Source organism: Rousettus aegyptiacus, unplaced genomic scaffold (assembly GCF_014176215.1).
Source record: "Rousettus aegyptiacus isolate mRouAeg1 unplaced genomic scaffold, mRouAeg1.p scaffold_m13_p_13, whole genome shotgun sequence".
In the NCBI taxonomy this organism is placed as follows: Eukaryota; Metazoa; Chordata; class Mammalia; order Chiroptera; family Pteropodidae; genus Rousettus; species Rousettus aegyptiacus.
Window position 1 is genome coordinate 46990548 of NW_023416288.1, and position 19216 is coordinate 47009763.

Sequence of the window (19216 nt, forward strand, 5' to 3'; positions counted from 1 at the left end):
GTGGGCTCCAGCGCGTGGGCCGCACTACAGATGCGCCGTCCAGGCCGCCCCCGGCGCGCGCATCCCCTGTGCGGCGAACCTGCCTTTCCCGGCAGCTCGCCCGGGACTCTGCTCACCATGAGTTCAGCCCCACCTCACCCCGAACCCCTGAATCTCTCCTTTTTCAGTCCTGAATGAAAAACAAAACAAAACAAAACAAAGCCTAACAGGAACCTTGTGCTTCCGGCAGCAGAAACACCCACTAGAAATCTAAAGCGATCGCTCTCATCGCTCTCCGTGGGGCGTTTCCGGCTATTTTGAAGGTCTGTTTCCACTCGTCGTGCTCCTGGAAACAGAAACCGTTAAAAGGCAGCAGCTTTGGGATCTCAGGTGTCCGGGGGAAGGAACATTCAGGAGCAAGAACCCCACTACCAGCCGTCAGTGGTAGTTGGTTTGAAAAGGAGCGTGTCCCTGAGACAAGCCCACCACAGGTGACAGAGGCCCAGCACGATGGCATTGCCTGTCCCTTACCCCCCCCCACCCACCCCAGCATGTGCACGGCCAGCGCAGACGCCACTGTGGCGGGGCGTGCAGGGCGCACACGGTGTGGGTGCTCGGTCCGGCGTTGCCATGGTGACGCCTCGTTACAGCCGAGGAGGAGAGACTCCTGTGTGGGGTATCGACAGTTCCGTGTGTCCCCTGGCTGTGTGTGTGTGTGTGCGCGTGTGTGTGCGTGCACGCGCACACACGTGTTCCCCACACGGCTTCGTTCACCGAAGGGGCGGTTCCGCCCGGGGCCCCCGGGGCGCTGGCCACTTCCTGTGGGAGCAGACGTGTCCTGGGCCCCTCGGGTAGATTGCACAGAGATCTGCGGTATCGGGGAGCAGGTGTCGCACAGCGCCTTTCACGGAAGGAAGGGAGATGAGATGAAGGGAGGGAGGGAGGGAGAGTCACCCTGTGGGCTGTAACGACTTCAAACCGTTTTCAGAAGTGCCCGTTACGTCAGCGTGTAGCTTGCTGACCTTGTCGAGCTCTGGAAAATTCCCAGCGACGTCCCCAGAGGCAGAGGCTTCAGTCGGAGGGGGCCGCCAGGGGCACGCCCACCACTTTCTACCCAAATGCCTCAGAATCTGGGGTTCTGCAGATCACGTCTGCGGAGTGAGGGGTGCTTGTTGGAGCATGTGCCCTGGACTGGCCGCTTCCTCGGGACGTGCCGGCCAGAAACGCCGGCGCCGCGGGTCACAGCCGTCTGCGTGAGTGGTGAGGGCGCCCTCTCTGCCCGGGGAGGTCAGGCCCGCCGGTCTGCAGGTGCCGGCTCCGGGCGGCCGTGGACTCGGCGCGTGCGGTCAGCGCCCCACACGCCCGGTGCGTGGCGACGGCTTCCCGCAGCGAGGGCCGAGCTCAGCGGGCAGCAGGGCAGAGGATCACGCTGCCGGGCCTTGCGCCCAGCCCTGCAGCCCGAAGCCTGATGTTTAATTGAACATCGTCGGCTTCGGTGTGAACTTCTTTATTAAACTTACATGTGAATCTCTGCCTCTTTCCTTCTGTTCTCAGATCCTGGGCAATATTTAAAAATTCATTTACTATTATAAACCAGAAAGAGCAACATTCTCGCTCAGGCTGAGCTGACTGTGAGTCAGGCGGAAGCTTGGACAGAGACCGTGTGCCCTCAGCAGGTGGGTCTGCAGGCGCCGTTTGGAATGATGGAGGAGGCAGGTCTCTGCGGCCGAACGAGGCCATTCGCCCCAACGCCCCGCTGCCCGGAGGGTGGGGCCCTAGGCCAGCTCCCCGCTGTCACAGTGCTCCACGAGAGGGCGACATGCTCGGTGTCCTGGCGAGGAAGGAGCGGCCGTGTGAGCGTCCATGTGTGGGGTCGGGCGCCCACGGTGCCCTGAGGCCCCGTCAGCGCCCCGCGGCCTCCCACTAACCTCTCCCAGCGGCAGCGTCCTCTGCGCCGCCCCCTGGGAGGCGGCCGTGGACAGCGAACCCAGTGTCTCCGTACCTGCGTGTGGCGTGACTAGATCAGCGAAGGCCCCACCTCCCCAGGTGGACGTCAGCAGCATCGCCGCCGCCGTGACGATGTCCTTACACACGTCCAGGATTTGTTTGGGGATGCGAGGGCCTCTGGCTGTGACATCTGTCACCCCACTGGTCGCCAGCGCTGGTTCGCTGATCCGGCTGGAGAGGCCGGGGTGCCCTGTCTCCCTGACCGCTCCAGGCGCGTCCCTCCCGAAGCTGGTGCTCGGTCGGGTCGAGGAGGATGCCCTTCCCCGACGGAGGAGAGGCCGTTCTTCCGTCAGGGCATCCGGGTAGCTGGGCTCCCCGCGGAACCTCCAGCTCCGGCATTTCCTCGGGACCTGTTCTTTGAAGGGAAACTGTTAGGTCATGGGCTTGACTATTTTATTAGTTTATTTTTGCCAGGAAAATAATTTTAATTTCACAAGCAACATAACAATAACCTGTTCCCGCCGGGAACTGCCCGTCTGTCTGACAGCGGGCGGGCACGAGCATGCGAAAGGCGAACACTGCCCTCACGGGCCCCTCGCCCCAGGAGAAGAGGAAGCCCGGTTTCACCCGCGAAAGGCTTTCAGCGTCAAAAGGGCAGACGTGGTCTCCAGGAGCGTTTCTCTCCTTTACAGGCTCCGCACCTGCGCATCATAGCGCTTCGAGGATTTTAGTTCTACTCTCCTTCGACTCCTTTCGGGACGGTCACCTAAGCTCTGTTCTGGTCACCTAAACTGTACTCGCCCCGTCCCGAGTCCTCTGGGGCAGCCGCACGTCTCGGTGTCCTCGTCCTGGGTGGCTGGTCACCGACGGCGCGGGCGGAAGCAGCGCCCCTGTCCCCGTGAGGGGGGCGCCCGGCTGGGTGCCACGTCGGCGAGACGCCGCCGGCCGGGGGCCGCCCTCCCGCGCTGCTTCCAGATGTCTCCCGGGTCTCGGGGTCCGAGGGGCGTCACCATCTATTAGTGAGGTTCCGTCATATTAAAACCCGTCAGAGAGAGGAGAGCGATTGCGCCAGGCTCCTCGGGCGCTGAGCCGGCCGTGCGCCAGGCCCTTCCCCCAGGCATCCGGGCCCTCGCGCGGCCCGCCATTCTTAATCACATTTTAATTCAGAGATAAACTGCTTTCATTATCCTTTCGTTTACGATGCTGTGTGCCCATCGCTGCTCACCGCCGCCCGTCAGCACTTCACGGGGCCGGGCTTTGCATAACCGCGGCCGCCGCGCAGCAGTTAAGGGCGAGCACGTCGGTTCACAGGGACTGTTGTTCTTTCAGGCCTTGAGGAAACCACCCGGAGAGTTGCTGGAGTCGGTCTTCCGGTGGAGACGCTTGAAGGCCCCCTGCGGCCCGCGCCTGCCCCTCCCTTTGATCTGGAGGAGGGCTCCCCGCTTCCAGGCTCCTCCGTCACGAGGCTCGCGAGGGTCGGTCGGGCAGGCTCCGGAAGGGGCGCCCGTGGTCACTGTCAGCCTCGGCTCAGCCTCGTGAAGCCGGCATGAAACTAAATGAAGTGGTTTTGTAAAAACTCTATTTAAAACACGCCACCAGGAGCTGATCTTACCCGAACTGGAAACCAACACGTTTCCAAAGTTGGGTGATGACCCCTTGCCCTGGATTCGCGTGTTCCTGATGTACCATGTTTGTATGTCGACCTGCGCATGGGCCGCCTTGGACAGTCGCGCTCTGGAACGCAGGCCCACGGGGCCGCCGAGAGCCCCCTCGTCGCCGCCGCTGTCCACGCGGGGGGCGCCCCTCGCACCCGGCGCTCCCCAGAGAGTCAGCAGGCCCGTCTTCCCGTCACGCTCCTTGCAGTGGGGAGCATCTCTCTCCCGTTTAGCTTCAAGTGCACAGCTCAGTGGCATCGGCACGGCCACGGTGTTGCATCCGACTCCAGAACTGTCCGTCCTCTCAAACACGGTCCCCGTTAAATTCTAGCCGCCCCTCCCGCACCCCACACCCGCCGCTCTGCTCTCCGCCTCTGCAAAGCGGACCCTGCAGGGACCGTGCGTGAGTGGAACCAGACAGGACCCGTCCCCCCGCGACTGGCCGGCCCCACGGAGCACAGCGCCCTCACGGGCCGAGCACTGTGAGAGCGGGGCTCGCCCTTGCCCGCCGGGACGAGGCAGACGGGCGGAGGGGTGATGGCAAGGTGCAGGGCTCCCTGGAGGGCCAGCGGGCGTGGGAGAGCGTGTCTCGGGAGGACGAGCGAGTTCTCACGCGTTCCCAGCCGCACACGCGAGGCGCGTGAACCAGCCGGGGCGCGGGGCGAGGGGCCCTCTGCACACCCGTTTCCAGCCGGATGCACCGGGCGGCCGCGGTGGGCTGAGGAGCTGAGACGGTGGCAGTGGGCGCCCCAAGACCCCGGGCTCTCGGTGCGAGGGAAACGGGACCTGCCCTTGAGATTTGGTGGCTGCATTTCCTGGGTGCTGGGGGGACAGGGGGCGTCTCAGGGCTGCCTGACGCCGCCCTCCGAGCACACCGAGCACACTGGTTCAAGGGCCCGCGCCGAGTCTGCAGAGAGCCGGGCTCCCTGAGGGCCAGAGCGGAAGAGGCGACGCTCCGGCCTGGGCTGTTCTCCGGGGGCTCCCCAGGCAGGCCCGGCCCTCGGAGGCCCTTCCCCGCGCCGGGCACAGGGCCCCTCCACGCGCCGCTCAGCCCTGCGCTTCTCCCACCGGCTGGGACAGAGCTGCAGGTCAGTCACTCGGTGCTCGGAGACGTCCTCTGAGTGCTCGCCAGGGGCAGGCCCGGCGGGTGTGCCGGGCTGAGGCCCGTGGCTGTGCCTGGCCTGCGGGGGCTCGGCGGTGCCCATACCCTGCTGCGTGGGGCGGCGGGGCGGGGGGGGGGGGGAGAAGGAGAGGGACCCGCAGCAAACCTGGGTGTGAGCGAGTGCCCTCCCCTCTCCCTCTCCCTCTCCCTCTGGAAGGGAGGCGAGGCGCCCTTCAGCCGGTGCTGAGAGTGCGTGCGGTGGTGGCGGACAGCTAGCTGCGTCCGAGCCGCTGTCGCCAGGCAGATAAGACGACAGATTCCCTCTGCCCTCAGCCACATCGTGTGCCGTTTCCGCTCAGCGCCGCTTGCAGCCCTCGGCGCCAGGCCTTTCTGTGCTCGTCCGAATAGTCAATGGAACGTTCCGGGCTGATAAGAGGAGCGGCCTCGGTTACCTGGCAACGGGCTGGAGCAGGGGGCTGCGGGCGGGGAGATCAGCGCCGCAGATAAACCGCCTTCTCCTCCCCGGCCGCTTATCTCTGTGTCCGCAGCAGATCGCACTAAGCGCTGAGCACCCTCGAGCCGGTCTCGGGTGGGTCCCCCGTCTCTGCGCGCGACCCGGAGGAGCCTGGCTGCCCAGGCTTCTCGAAAGGCCAGACCTGGTGGCCGTGGGCGGCACCCCGTGCTGAGGGGGGAGACAGGCTGCGCGGCCGGGGGTGACCCCAGGCAGGTGGCTCCGCCCTGCGAGGCGGAAGGCCGTCGTCCCCAGCGCACGGGCAGTCGGGCAGTCGGGGTTCTGGAGGCACAGGTGCGGGGCCGGGTCCGCCCGTCTCGGGAAGCGAGAAGGACAGGCAGCAGCGCCCTGCCGGAGCCGGGAGAAGCGGTTCAGAAGGTTAATGGCTCCGCGTGGAAATCTATTACTGCCCTCACCTGCGGCGTTTAGATCACGCGATCGGGGGCCACAGTTGACGATATCGGGGTGCGTTTTCCTTGCGGGGAGGGCTAAGCGCTGGGAGGCTCAGGTGCGATTCACTTCGCCAATCAGTGCTGTGCTCGGGATTACGGATGCCGCCCGCCCCCGCGGGGGAGGCTCCGGAGCCCGGGACTCTGTTCCAGCCGCCGGACCTCGTCTCGGGGTCGGAGGTCAACGGGAGTTTGAGTGCCGCCGAGGACGGAAGGCTGTGCCGCACAGACCTCACCCTAGGTGTTCAGTCCCCGTGGGGTGGGGCCGGGGCCGTCCGGATGGCTGTCCAGACATGGCGAGGAGACACCGCGTCAAGGCCGGGCCGCGAGGGTCAGCGGGCGAGGCCCGGTGGGCGGCGCCCCGACAGCGGCCGGGGCCCCGCCCAGCCCCGAGGCGCCCTCCACGCTTCGCCTTTGCTCCGAGGCCCCTGGGGGATGCGCAGGCAGCCAGAGTGGAGGAGGCCCGGGTCCCTCGACGGGCTCGAGGCCGAGCGCCGGGCCGGGAAGGTCCGCGGACCCACGCGTCTGAGTCAGCAGGCCGGGCCCTCGGCGCTGCGGGTCCACACGTCGCTGGTAAAACCGGGTCCACTCCCAGCCGCCACAGCGACCCCGCTCCCGGTGGCTGCCGCGGCGGGTACCACCGTCCCTCGGCCACGCCGGTCCGAAGGGGCATCCCTGGGGGGAGGGGCGAGGCGCTGTCTCGTGCAGAGGCCTCGGGCTGCCAGGAAGACGTGCGGGAGGCACGTGGGCACCCAACCCAGGGCCGCGGGCAGGGCCGGGCGCCGGCCGTGGAAGGGCCGCTCGTCTGTGCTGCGGACGCACACACAGGACGGGCACCGGTGCCCACCGGCCGAGAGGCCCTCGCGGCCCCTCCTCCCTCCTCTGCCCTCTGCGGGCTCCCGGCGGTCGGCTTCTCCTGGATGTGGGCGAGGTGACCGCAGCGACGACCGCTCCTGAATGGCCCACGTCCGGAATGGCGGGTCCTGCTCCCCGTGCCCCGGCCGGGTGCTGGCGGTCACAGCCACGCGCTCGACGGTGGTGACGGGCACGGGGGCCCTGCAGCCAGCCTGCCGCTGACCGTCCCTGCGGCAGGCCGCTCGGCCTCTCCTGGCCGGAGCTTTCCCGGCAGCGGCAGGGAGGGCCCGCGCGGCTCGGACCGCTGAGGCCGTCGTCGGACTGCCCGAGCCGGGTGTGCCGGATGGTGCCTGGCTCGCTGTGGCTGTCGTAAGCGTCGGCTCTTATTTCAGGAGCCGACGTGCCCGGGACCACGGGGTTTTGTTAATCGGTTTTAGAACGAGACGTTCGGGCCCAGCGGTGGGCGTCCCGCGGCCACGTTTCCAAGGCAGTGGCCGGACGCTCCTCCGGAGGGGAAGGGCCGCGCTCGGGGGGGTGCTAGCCAGGGGCGAAGGGGGCCGTTCTGGAAGGTCCCGGGCAGGACCCCGGGCACCGCGGCCGCGCTGTGGGCTTTGGGACTTGGGGCCCGCCCCCGAGCCCCTCTGCGCCTCGGTTCCCAGCGGCGTGGATGGGGCGACGGTGCGAGTGGCAGTTCCCCGGGGGGAGCCGGACGCGACGCCACCGCAAGCAGACGTGCCCAGGGCGGGAGCGCGCGGCGGGCCGCGGGGCGGGCAGCTTCGCTCTCGCTCCGGCCGCACCGTCTCCCCGCGTGGCCTTGCTGACCTCCGGGGAGGCACGTCGCCTCGCAGCGCCCGGCGGCCCTGCCCGGCCCGGCCGCCCGGCCCCCGGCTGGGGGCTCAGGGCCAGGTCTGCTTCCCAGGCCCCGCTGTGCTCCTGCGGCGGTGGACGTCACGGAAGGGGTGGCCGAGTGTCGCCCCTGCCGAGCCCGAGGACCGAGCCGGCCGGCCTGGCCAGGCCACGCGCACGGGCGCCCGAGCAGGAGCCCGGAGGTGCGTCTGTCTGCGGCGTCACCGCAGACACATACGTGGAGGCTGCTTTGCCATCTCAGAGAAAAGGTTTCTCCCCTTGCAGGAGGGCAGTGGTCCTGGCTGCCGTTACTTCTCCGAAAATGCCGGGACAGGACTTTATTCCTGCTGCTGCACCCCGGGGGCTCCGCGGGAGCCGTGGTTCCTTCCCACATGGCCGTGTGTGGCAGCCCCTGTGGGAGCCCTGGACGCTGCGGCCAGCGGGCCAGCTTTCCCTGCGGGCACCTTCCACCTGCAGACAGGCCGGGAGGACTGGGCTTCCGTGGGACCCCAGCGGGGAGTCGGGGAAGATAAGAGGGTGGTCTGGCCTGGAACAGCAGGACCCTGGACGGTGGAGGTCCCGCACTGGCCTGTAAGGTGGGTGTGGGCGGAGGGTGTCCTCAGTCTGACTGTGGACTCTGCAGATGGGGGGGGGGGTCCCTGGGCCTGGCGTGAACCCTGCGGGCAGGTGGGACCCCTCGGTCCGTCGTGGACTCTGCAGACGGGGTTACGGACCCTGGCTTCACTCCCCAGGGGAAGGGGCGGCTCCTGTGTCAGGAAGCCCTGGGCACACGCCCGCCTTCCAGAGGGGCTGGTTGCTGGTCGCGGGCTCGGCGCTGACAGGCCTTTGTGTCAGGCCCCTCGGCACGGCCTGCGCACGAGCCACTCCCTCTGCAGTGATGGCCGTCCTGCAGGGTATGGGGGCATCTCTAACCCAGGGAGGGGACTAGGGACAGGGGTCCTCTGAGAATCGCTGAGTCTGTCCCCACAGCCCTTTGTATCCACCAGGGTCAGAGGGCCGTGGCGCGGGTCCCGTCCACTCAGCCCTGGGAGGGGGGCCGTCGGGGGCGTGCATGACGCCCGTGTGGGAGACGCTCGCAAAGCCCGGGGGGCGGACCGCACCATGGGGCCAACCGGGAGGGCACGAGCTGCTCCTCTTAGCGCGTAAGTGTGCGAGAACGAGCGTGTCCATGTGAGTATGTGTGAGAAGAAGGGGGTCATACGTGTGTGCACACTTATGAGTATGCAAGCTTGCGAGTGTCCGTGTGCATATGAGCATGTGACCGCATGTGGTCGTGCATCGTATACATGCATACGTGAGCATGTGTGCGTGTGCACATGCGTGTGCACGTGGCATTCCCCACCTCCCTGGGAGGCAGCCTCTCCATCCCCTCCCTGGAGCTGGCTCTGGGACGCTCGGTGGGCTCACGATGTGTTCAGACCCCAGGGCGCCTTGTCCCGAGCTGGGCCAGGCTCAGCCGTGCGGGGTCCTGACGAGGGTCTGGCACTGCAGAGAGGCGGCCACAAGGGGTCACTGCTGCCGCCTTGTCCTCGCCGCCCCCTCGGGTGGACTCGTGCAGAGGAGGGTGCCGGAGGGACCAGTGTGCACAGTGTGAGGTGGGCGACTGGTTCCTGGAGCCCGGAGTGGGGCCCGGCCCCCCCTGCAAGCACGCTCGGGGCCGGCGCTGTTCCTGACGCCCGGGAGGCCCTGGGGCCGGTCGATCTCGCGGTGACTCTCTGCGTCTCCTGTGCCCGCGCGGGGAGCTCTGTGGGCAGACTGCCGTTGCTCCTGCTCCCCCACCTGCGCAGCGGCCCCTTCGCGAGGCGTGTGAATGCATCTGGTGGTCACCGCACCCCGTATTCCGAGGACCAGGATGCATGCCGCGCGCCATGGTGTCTGCGATTATGGAAAGAGGCAAGGCTGGTCCCTGCCCAGGCCTTGTGAACGTGGCCTGTTCTCACCCCTGCAAGGAATTCTGCGCACAGACGGCTTATTTCCCGTCTCTCTCTCCCCTGCCCGCGATTCCCCCGGGGCTACCTCTGGCGCACCCTCACTCGCGAAGACTTCATAGTGGTGACGCCTTTTCTGCATCTCTCTTCTCTCTCCAAAATCAGGAACCAAAATAACATGGTTACACGTGCATATTGTTTTTGTGAATAAACTACACAGGTTAGTGCCCAGGTATGAGAACAGCAGTGGTTCCTAAAGACGCCCTATGCTAGTCGCCCGCTTGGAAAATCAAGGCGAGGTGATCGCACCTGTTTGTTAATTCCCGGGTCCCATTATCTCTTCCCAACAAGACGACAAAGGAACGTGAAAAGGGACATATACAAAGTGAAAACTGGTCAAGTCACTAGAAAAGGAGCAAAGAGGATAAAGTATCATGAGCACAGAGAAAATGCTACTTCAGCAGCATGGAGCGGAGCCGCTAGAGGCTGCACTGCTCAGAAGCGCGCACGGCCGGCCGCGGGCTGCGGGGCGGCCTGGGAGTGGACGGCGGTTCCCGGCCCGGGGCCAGGGGTCCCTCGCAGTTCACCGCCGAGGGCCGGCGACACCCAGCGGCAGTTCCCAGCAGGTGCATATTGGGTCCCACAGGCCTTTTCCTCAGTGTCCTTTCACGAGAGCCTGGGGCACAGCACCCAGGGCGCTCGGCACGAGCGGCGCTCCCGGGGGGCATCGAGACCCGCGCGGTCAGGCCCCGGCCGCCTGGAGGTCGGACCCACCGGGTCCGGGCGGTTCTCCGAGAGGCAGTCCTGGAAAGCTGCGGCGTCTCCGGGGCCTCTGAGCACGAGGTCCCTTCGCCAGAGGGAGGTCCACTGGGACCGCCTGCTCCACGTGTGAGGCTGGGCATGGGTGATGGGTGCTCTCGGGGACGGCCAGGGCTCCGAGCCTCAGCGAGGGAAGGCGGGGGGCGCCGCGCGGGCTGAACGGACTCGGAGACGTGCGCCCTCGGTTCCTTCCCCCCACGGGCCCCCCTGTGGTCTCAGCGGTCCGTTCCTGCTCCTTCGGCCAGCAGGTCGTCTGCTGAGAGCTGGAGACTCCCGAGTTTACGTGGGATGCCAGCAAGTTAGGGCTCTAGCTAAAGGTATGATACAGTTCTGTGGGTGTCTCGGTTTTCTTTTAGGCGAGTGGAAAAACAGCGGTTAATCAGGCGCAGACTTGTTCAGTCCGCGGTGGCCGCGGAGTGTGGCGTCAGGCCTGTGGAGCCTGCCAGGTGCGGCCTGCGAGCTGCCTCCTGGGAGCACGTGCCGCCCCCGGGCGAGAGACGGGTGCCAGTGCCAAAGGGGGAGGAGCGGCCTCGTGCGCGTGGGCGCGTGCCCACAGGGACCAGGCGAGCGTGTGCGTGTGGGCGTGCGTGCACAGGGACCAGGCGAGAGCGTGTGCGTGTGCGTGTGCGCGCGTGCACACAGGGACCAGGCGAGAGCGTGTGCGTGTGCGCGTGAGTGTGTGAGCGTGCGCACAGGGACCAGGCGAGAGCGTGTGCGTGTGAGTGTGCGCGCACAGGGACCAGGCGAGAGCGTGTGCGCGTGAGTGTGCGCGCGTGCCCACAGGGACCAGGCGAGAGCGTGTGTGTGTGCGCGCGTGCACACAGGGACCAGGCGAGAGCGTGTGCGTGTGAGTGTGCGTGCGTGCACACAGGGACCAGGCGAGAGCGTGTGCGTGTGCGCGCGTGCACACAGGGACCAGGCGAGAGCGTGTGCGTGTGAGTGTGCGTGCGTGCACACAGGGACCAGGCGAGAGCGTGTGCGTGTGCGTGTGCGCGCGTGCCCACAGGGACCAGGCGAGCCTGTGCGTGTGCGTGTGAGTGTGCGTGCGTGCACACAGGGACCAGGCGAGCGTGTGCGTGTGGGCGTGCGTGCGTGCACACAGGGACCAGGCGAGAGCGTGTGCGTGTGCGTGTGCGCGCGTGCACACAGGGACCAGGCGAGAGCGTGTGCGTGTGAGTGTGCGCGCGTGCCCACAGGGACCAGGCGAGAGCGTGTGCGTGTGCGTGTGCGCGCGTGCCCACAGGGACCAGGCGAGCCTGTGCGTGTGCGCACACGCACGTGGTGTGGGGCCGGGGGCACGTGCAGTTCCACAGACCGAGGTAGTGACCGAGGTGTGACGTGTTGGTCCGTGACAGGCCTGTATCCGCGTTTGGGGACAGTGATGTTTATGAGGGAAAATGACTATTGCCTGTGGGAACAAATGAATAGACACGATGAACAAGCTATTTTTTTCAAGCCATTTATCGAAAGAAACAAGATATTCTTAGAAAAATCCGGCAATAAACCCCATCGAAGTGTTCCCTTTCCGGGGGAAGGAACTCACGCCCGCTCTGGGTGGCGGTCGACAAGAGCGTCTCCGAGCGGAGCCCCTGGTCAGCGGTACACAGCGGGGTCGCCAGCTGCCTTCTCAGGACCTCGGCGGTCCTCCTCTTTAGGGCCGTCCACTCTGGCCCCGGAGATGGTGGGGACCCAGTGTCCGCTCTGCAAAATAGAGGGGCGGACGCCATTCTAGGCAGTGGGATCGAGGGAAGCCTCAGCCCACTGGGCTCCCCGCGCTCGGGCCTTCGGCTCCGTGCCATGTGTGTGGCGCTGCCGTGAGCACCGCCCAAGGGCCTGGGAGGTGTCCCCCTTCAGACGGGTGCGGCCCAGCTCCCCGGGGCCACGGCCATCGGAAGGACGGTGCCGCGTCCCCACCCTGCCGGCTGGCAGCGACGGCTGTGCTGCTGCACGGGAGCTGTGTAGGCCGCCCGTCAGAACCCCCCGGCGGCCGCGGAGCCCGTGAGAATGTCCTGGGGACTGTGGAGCCCATGAGAACAGCCCGGGGACCACGTAGCCTGCGCCATGGCTCGGGGGAGGGGCCGCCCTGTGGACCTGCCGAGCCTCCCGCTCCAGGCCGCCACCCTTGCCGAGCCACCCCCCTCGGGACGGGCTCTCCCTTCACTGCTGTGGCTCCTGGCCAAACGCCAGCGCTGCCCGCCAGGCCCCGGCAGCCCCATGGCCCCTGGAGGAGGCCGGCTCCTCTTGGCCTCAGGCTGTGCCCGGCCAGCCCGGCCTGCTCCAGGTTTGGAGCTCTGTCCCCTCGGTCCCTGTGGCCCAGAGACGAGGTGCTTCCTTCCCTCTGCAGAGCCTGCCCCTGGCCTGGCCGTCCTCGCCGGCCCCGTGCAGGTGCCGCCCCCCCCACCCCGGAGGAGGCCGTTGCCGCTGCGTGCTGTCCGCGGAGCCCACAGCACAGTTGGGAGGGGCGAGTCACGTGCCGGGGGCTGAGCTGCCCGTCTGTGCCCGAGCCCCCAGCTCCTCGAGGGCGGGGTCAGCGGTGGCCACTCCGGCGGCTCTGCCGCCCGCCCACCCCGTGGGAGATCGGGACGCGCCGGGCGTTTGCTGAGGTTACGGTGCCAGGCGGCCCGGGGACGGGTGGCGGTGAGAGGTGTAGCCGACAGGGCCCACGCCGCGCTGCAGAGGGGACGGCGGGGAGGCCGGGAGGGTGCGGGCGGGCGAGGCGCCCGGTGCGCGGCGCGGTTGCCGGCGACGAGCTTCCTGGAGGAGCGCGCCGCGGTCAGAAAGCAGCGTCCTCGGGCCCGCGTGAGCCTGGCGGCCACACGAACGTTACGGGCCACGTATGCGTTACGTGTACACACACACATGCACGCAGCACACAGACACACAGCACATGCACACACATGCACATACATGCACGCAGCAAGCACACGGGCAACGCCCGTGTGCACACGCGTGAGCACATCTACGCACGTGCACAGCACGCATATGTAGACCCCACACGGCCCATGTGTGTACACGTATGCACGCTCATGCACACACGGGTACGCATAGACACACACATCTAGACACACATGTACATGTGCACACGTGCAAACAACACGAACAACACGTGCAAATCAACGTTTTTCTGAGAATCTACTTATGACCTTCTACACCACGAACCGAATTTGAAGAATGATGCCATCGTTCTTCGGGAAGGGAATAACATGCCTGGGACGTTCCCAATAGATGGGAAATGCCCCTGGGCGGTTTTCTCTGTGAAGGGAGTGATTCGGTGGGCTTCCCGAGGGAGGTGTCGGACGCACGCGGTGACCGCGCGGCCGAGGGGTCGCTGCGCAGGGCTCCGGCGGGGGTCGGGGCACCCGGCCCCTCTCCCTGCATTCGGCGCTGCCCCTGCGGGTGGCCTCTGTCCCCACCTGGCCTCGGCCTCCCCTTCCGCGACATGTGGGGTCGGACCGTGCAGACGCTGCTTCCGGTCCGGATATTTCCATCTGAAGGTGACGGGGACGCCGCAGGTGCCTCCAAATGGCGCTTCATGGTTCTCCCCTCCTGCCCGCCGCCCCCCCCCGCATGCTCGCCCCGCACAGACCCGCCGCCCCCAGGCTCGGAGGTCTCGGCACAGAAGAAAATCAAAGAACAGGGACGCTATTGTCTGTGTTGCCGGCACTGTGCGTTTCAGGGGCGGCGGCGGTGAGGGGGCGCCCCGGCCTCGCTCTGGGGGCATGCGGCAGCCGCGTGGATGTGGGCGAGGCTCGCGACCCGGGCCAGTGCGGAGAGCCCGGCGTGGCGGAGGCGGCCGGCGGCCGGGGCGCTGTCCCCACGGCCGCCCCCAGTCTGTCCGCTCGGAGGCTCTGGCTTTGCGAACCCCACAGAAAGCCACGCGCCGCCGAAGACGACTGCGCCAGCCCCACGGCGCCGGCCGTCCGGGCGCACGTGTGATCGCAGCGCGGCACCGACCGGGTCGGCCTGGCGCCGGGCGGACGCGCGTCTGCCAAGTAACCTTGCTGCACGCGAGTGGCTTCCTGCAGCGACCCCCGGAGCAGAGAGACTGCCGCGAACGATGCGAGGGGCGTCCTCCCTCCGTCCCGGCCGGAGTCTGCGGATGGCCGCCCTGCGCGCGGCGCGGCTCCCTGAATCAGGCTCTGTGTGCGGAAAGGCAGCGATTGGGATGTTCGAACCCCCCACAGGAAGCTCGTCTCAAAGTGAACAGTTTGCCGAGTGAAGACTAATTGGGGCCTAGATTAATCGGAAGGTGTGGTTCGAAAGGGTGTTGATGAGCCGGGCCTGTCACTGCAGACAAAGGGAGGAGAGCGGGGGGATCGGCCCCCGCGGGGCGCTCGCGGCCGTGCGAGCACCTCTCCGCGCCGCGCCGCGCCAGCCGGCGTGCCGGGGCTGCCGCGTGGCGCCCGCGTGGGAGACGCGCCCGCTGCCCTTGCGGCTCCCAGATCCGTGTTTGTGCTTCCTGGGTGTTCTGCCTCCTCCAGAAGCCCTGCCCGGACGTCACCGATGCCTCTGCCACTGGGCCGGCAGAAGCAACGCTTCGCATCAAAAACGTGAAAGCCACGGCCAGGAAACTGCCGAACGTGGGGGTGGCAGGCGCGGGGGAGGAAGGGTCGGGGCGCGGACTGAAAGACCAGGCCGCGCTGGGCCCCGGCCCCCTCCTCCAGCCTCGCGTTTGCGCTCTCCGCGGCTCCCCGGGGCCCGGCGGCTTCCTGCAGCCCCGTCCCGCAGCCTCCGCACAGGGCGCGTGGGGCGCGCTGCAGGGGCGTGAGCAGCGTCGTCCTCCTTTCTGAAAAGGGAAAGTCACTCCCCCTTCCTCTCTGCCTCCTTTTCTCACAGATGGAGTGTTCGGAAGGTGCCAGAAGTTTCCGGCGCTGGACGCGTACCGCTATGACGTCTCCCCGGCAGGTCTGCAGCAGCTGACAGCCGCCGCGCAGCAGCTGGCCCGCACAGGTAGGCGGCCCGGCCCGCGCCACGTCCCCGCCGGGCCAGCAGCCCGAGCTCTCGGCTGGTGTCGCGCCACGTGCTCCGCAGGGGCACCCGTGGGCCTCTCGGGCGATGCAGAATCGGTGTCGCGGTGGGCGTGGGCACACGGCAGGGCGTCCCAGAGTCCCCTCGAGGCGCGAGGCGGTTCTCGTGTGCTGGACGATGGCGGTGCTGCGGACAGGGAGGGCGCACGAGGTCGCAGTGCGGCCTGGCGGCCGGCGGGCAACTCCTCCCTGGAGACCACGTCCGGAGCTGCCCGGGCCGCCGTCCAGACCAGTCACCCCTGCCCATCACTGTCTGCAACTTGTGGTCATGCAGTTCCGTCGCGGGAGGCCCCTGTTCCCTATTTGCTTCATGGGGTGCTAAGATGACTTAACAAATTATAATAGTGAGGAAAGTATTACGTATGCTATGATTTACCGAACACGCGCACTTTTATAGACCAAGAGGGAGCCAGACCATCGGGCTCCGCGGGCTCACGGCCTGTGCCTGTCGCCAGAGTAAAGCCCTGTCCTGTGGCTCTCCGGTGAGCACCGCGGTGCGGCCGCCGCGCGGAGCCTGGGCTGTCCCCGCCTTCACGCCCGCCGCACACACGCGCGCGCGCACACACAGGGACAGGCACGCACACCCACGCTCCGTGCGCACACACGTTCGCCGTTACACACGCACACCGGCGCGCACGCGCATCCCCTGCACACGCATACGGGCATGCTCACATGCACGTGCACACGTGCAAACACGCGAGTGTGTGCGCGCCCACCGCCTCGGGGTCCCTCGGCCGACCCCGCGTGTCCAGCAGCGCCGTGCGGTCCGGAGCTTCCGTCCTCTCCGCCTCCTCCGCGCTCTGCCGCGTCTCGTGAGCCCCGGTCCGAGAGCCTCCCCCGGTGACCTCCGCCGGACGTGTGGGGGGTCGGCGTCTCCCCGAGGGGAGCACCGGGTCCTGCTGGTCCCCTGCGCTTGGTCCGCGCGGTGTGGGGTTGGGGACGCGGCTGTTCTGAGGTCACTGCCCGCAGGTCACTCGCGGACGCGACGCTGGTCCCCGTGACCGGCAGCTGCTCACCTCGCCGCCGGGAGACGGCTGCGCGAAGAAGGCAGGGGAAGCAGGGTTTAATCGTGCAACTTCCTTCTTCACACAAATATATACATCAAGCACCAAAACATGTTCGCTTTTATTTACCTTTCCTGTCTCCCAGAGGCGGCATTATTGCATGGGTGGACACATTGTCCTCTCATGTATTAAATTAAAAAAAATACATTTCACTTCTTCTGACAAGTCATTAAAATTCAGCATTTAAATGTCACTCATTGGCACATATTTTGCTGTCATAAAAACAACTATGGATTTATTTCCTGGCAGGAATCTCCTGTTGTATTGAGCTGTATGTCAAAAGCAAAATGCAAGAAAGCAAATTAAAAAAAACCCAAAAACTAACACAGTGTCGTAATTCTTAAAAGAGAATGAGGAGGAATCCCGTAGGGATACGGAGCGAGCAGAACCGGAGCCGCGTCTCCTGGCCGCCCGCCCCGCGGCTGGGCACCGGCCCCTCCTGGCTCCTCTGGGTGGCCGCCCCTGCTGGGTCGCCCTGCCCACTCCCGCCTGCCCTCTCCTGAGCGAGCACCCGCCGCGCCCCTGGGGGTCGGGCCCTCGCTTCTCGCTGGGCCTCGCTGGGCGGTGCCGCGGGCTCCGGCTTGCGCACTGGCCGCATCTGTGCGTCTCTGAGTTTACCGCCACAGTGAGGCGCAGCTTCGAGCGGTGGAAGGGAAGCCGCAGCCTGGCTGGGCGCCTGGCAGGCCCCTGAGAATCCCTGCCAGGCCCCGCTGTGGGATGCGAGGTACATCCTGCTGCGAGTGTGGAGAATTTTAGAACATCTAAATGCAATTCGGAGTTCAATAAAACAATCAGGAAGCTTTTCAGTGAGAAACTACATTATACAGAAAAGAAACTGGACTGTTTGCATGTCATTAGGAAGAAAGCTCCTGAAAAACAATCTCTGAAGTTACTCTGAAGGTGGCACTATTGAAGCGTGTGTCCGCGAGCCCTTCTCGGGAACAGCATCGGTCAGGACAGCGTCCCAGAGCCGCTGAGAACCAGAAGCCAAGGGGAGCCGTGCTGCAGCGACTTCGGATCTGCGGCAAGCTAGACGCCCCGCCTCTGTCAAAAAGCAGGGACCACGAGAGGACATAAGCCCCTAGGATGGAACAGATAAAAGACTCAGACTCTGAGACGTGGCAGTGATGGAGCAGGCTGGAAGGGCCTCGCTGGTCACTGTTTGAAATAATGAGGAAACAGCGCAAGCACTCATAAAAACGCATCGGAGTGAAAAAGGAGTGACGGGTTAAAACAAAACGACTGCAACGTCTTAAAATGCAAAACGTGGTCACGAAAACCACAGACTCCGTGGGCGGATGAGACGGCTGGTTACGCCACGCGCGAGGGCGGCGGGAGCTGGTCACGCCGCGGACGGAGCGAGGGCGGCGGGACCGGAGTACAGACCTGGCGACGGCACCGAAAATGCGGCCTAAGAGACGGGAGGCACACGAGAGCGGGCGCGGAGATCAAAGGTCCAAGCGACGCCAAATAAAAATTCCTGAAGGAAATAGCAGAGCGAATGCAGGAGCGGCCACTTCTGAGAGGACGGGCGAGGCGCGTCCAGAACTCAAGAAGGCAGGAGACTGCTCATCGAAGGAGGACGTGAGTCCCCAGCGGGACGCTCCGAAATAAAACAATCAAAATTGGGCGCATCGCGACGGCGCGGCAGGGGACCCGAGTCCAGGAGAAGACTCGGGAACAGCCAAGCGAAACGCGCTTGAGAGAGAGTGATGTCCAGGCAGCACCTTTCTCAACAGCAATAAAGGTGGACGACGGTGGGGAATCCCTCAGACGCCGGGAAAACGGCCGTCGGCTAGAATGGTGTGTCCACCTCGGCTACAACCAAAGGAGAAGGAAGCAATTACAAACAGACGGAAACCGAGTTTCCAACTAGTAGACCTCACACAAGGAACTTCTAAAGCGTGCTTGTCAGGAGGGACACGATTTCCCCCCAAAGATGCAAAAGTGCAAATCGCAGAGGAACAAGACCGAAAGACTGAAATACCACGACTTAAGTGTTGTGTGTCAGCAAAGGCAAGCGCAGGCAAGAAGACATTTGCTGTGTATAAGACCAATGAAAAATTAATGCCCAGAACACAAAGATGCTCACACATCGCTGCTTGCCCTCACTCGACAGCAGAGAAATTCAAGTTAAAATCATAAGTTATCATTTCCATAAGTATAAGATGGGAAAAAGTGAAAGAATCTGCCAGCCGTAGGTGCTGAACAGAATCTAGGACGAATTGGAAATTCTCGGACCAGTCGAGACAACCACTTTGGGTGCTATTTTGGCAATGAATTTGCTTCCATGAAAGTCCTGCATTGCAGCTCTTCCACTTGTAGTCGGATACTCTGTGCACTAGGAAACATCTCGAAACAGTCACCGCTACATCTATTGTAATAGAAAGCAAACGGGAAAAGCCAAACACCCATCACCCAGAAAAGGAGTCGACACCATGCAGCCAGCAGGGTCGGCAACCGAGAGGCTCGCGTGTCGGCATCGCTGGACCTCGCCAACGCGTTGAGAACAGCAAAACACAAGGTCGCGCGGGCGGCGCAGAGCCCGAGGCCGGATGAAGCTAGAAGAGGAAAACCGTGGTGTGCGCCGCAGTAAAAACCGGACGGGACATACGGGGTGTCGGGCACGGTGTCAGGGTAGTTGTCGCCTCCGGGCGAGGCCCAGAGAAGGGCGCGGTCAGAGGGGACTCTGCGCATGAGCGGCAGTCGGTACAGCCTGTTTGTTATCTCACTTCGTTCCTTTGTGTGTGCCTGAGACATTTCACAATAAAAGATAAAAAGGGTAACAAAGTGGAAAACGTTAGAAAGAAGGAAATATTGAAGAAAAGAGCGGACCGTAAGAAATACACAAAAAGAAATGGCAAGCATCAAGAAACAAATAAAAAACAAAGTTCTTCAAAAAGAGTTATAAATTAGCCAATAATCATTAAAAAATTTATATATTAAATTTTCAAAACGCTGTTCCTTGTAAATTCAGCGAGTGCAGTCTACCTTCAGAGTGGGAGATCCATCG

At 64.9% G+C, this 19216-nt stretch overlaps 1 protein-coding gene across 1 annotated transcript in view; it reads left to right on the forward strand.

Annotated features, from left to right (window-relative positions):
- Window positions 1-19216, forward strand: part of PTPRN2 (protein tyrosine phosphatase receptor type N2) — a 319743-nt gene that overhangs the window by 94580 nt on the left and 205947 nt on the right. Inside the window, exon 3 of the mRNA XM_036230218.1 lies at window positions 14949-15062. Within this exon, the coding sequence (XP_036086111.1) occupies window positions 14949-15062 (114 nt within the window). The remainder of the gene's footprint in view (window positions 1-14948; window positions 15063-19216) is intronic.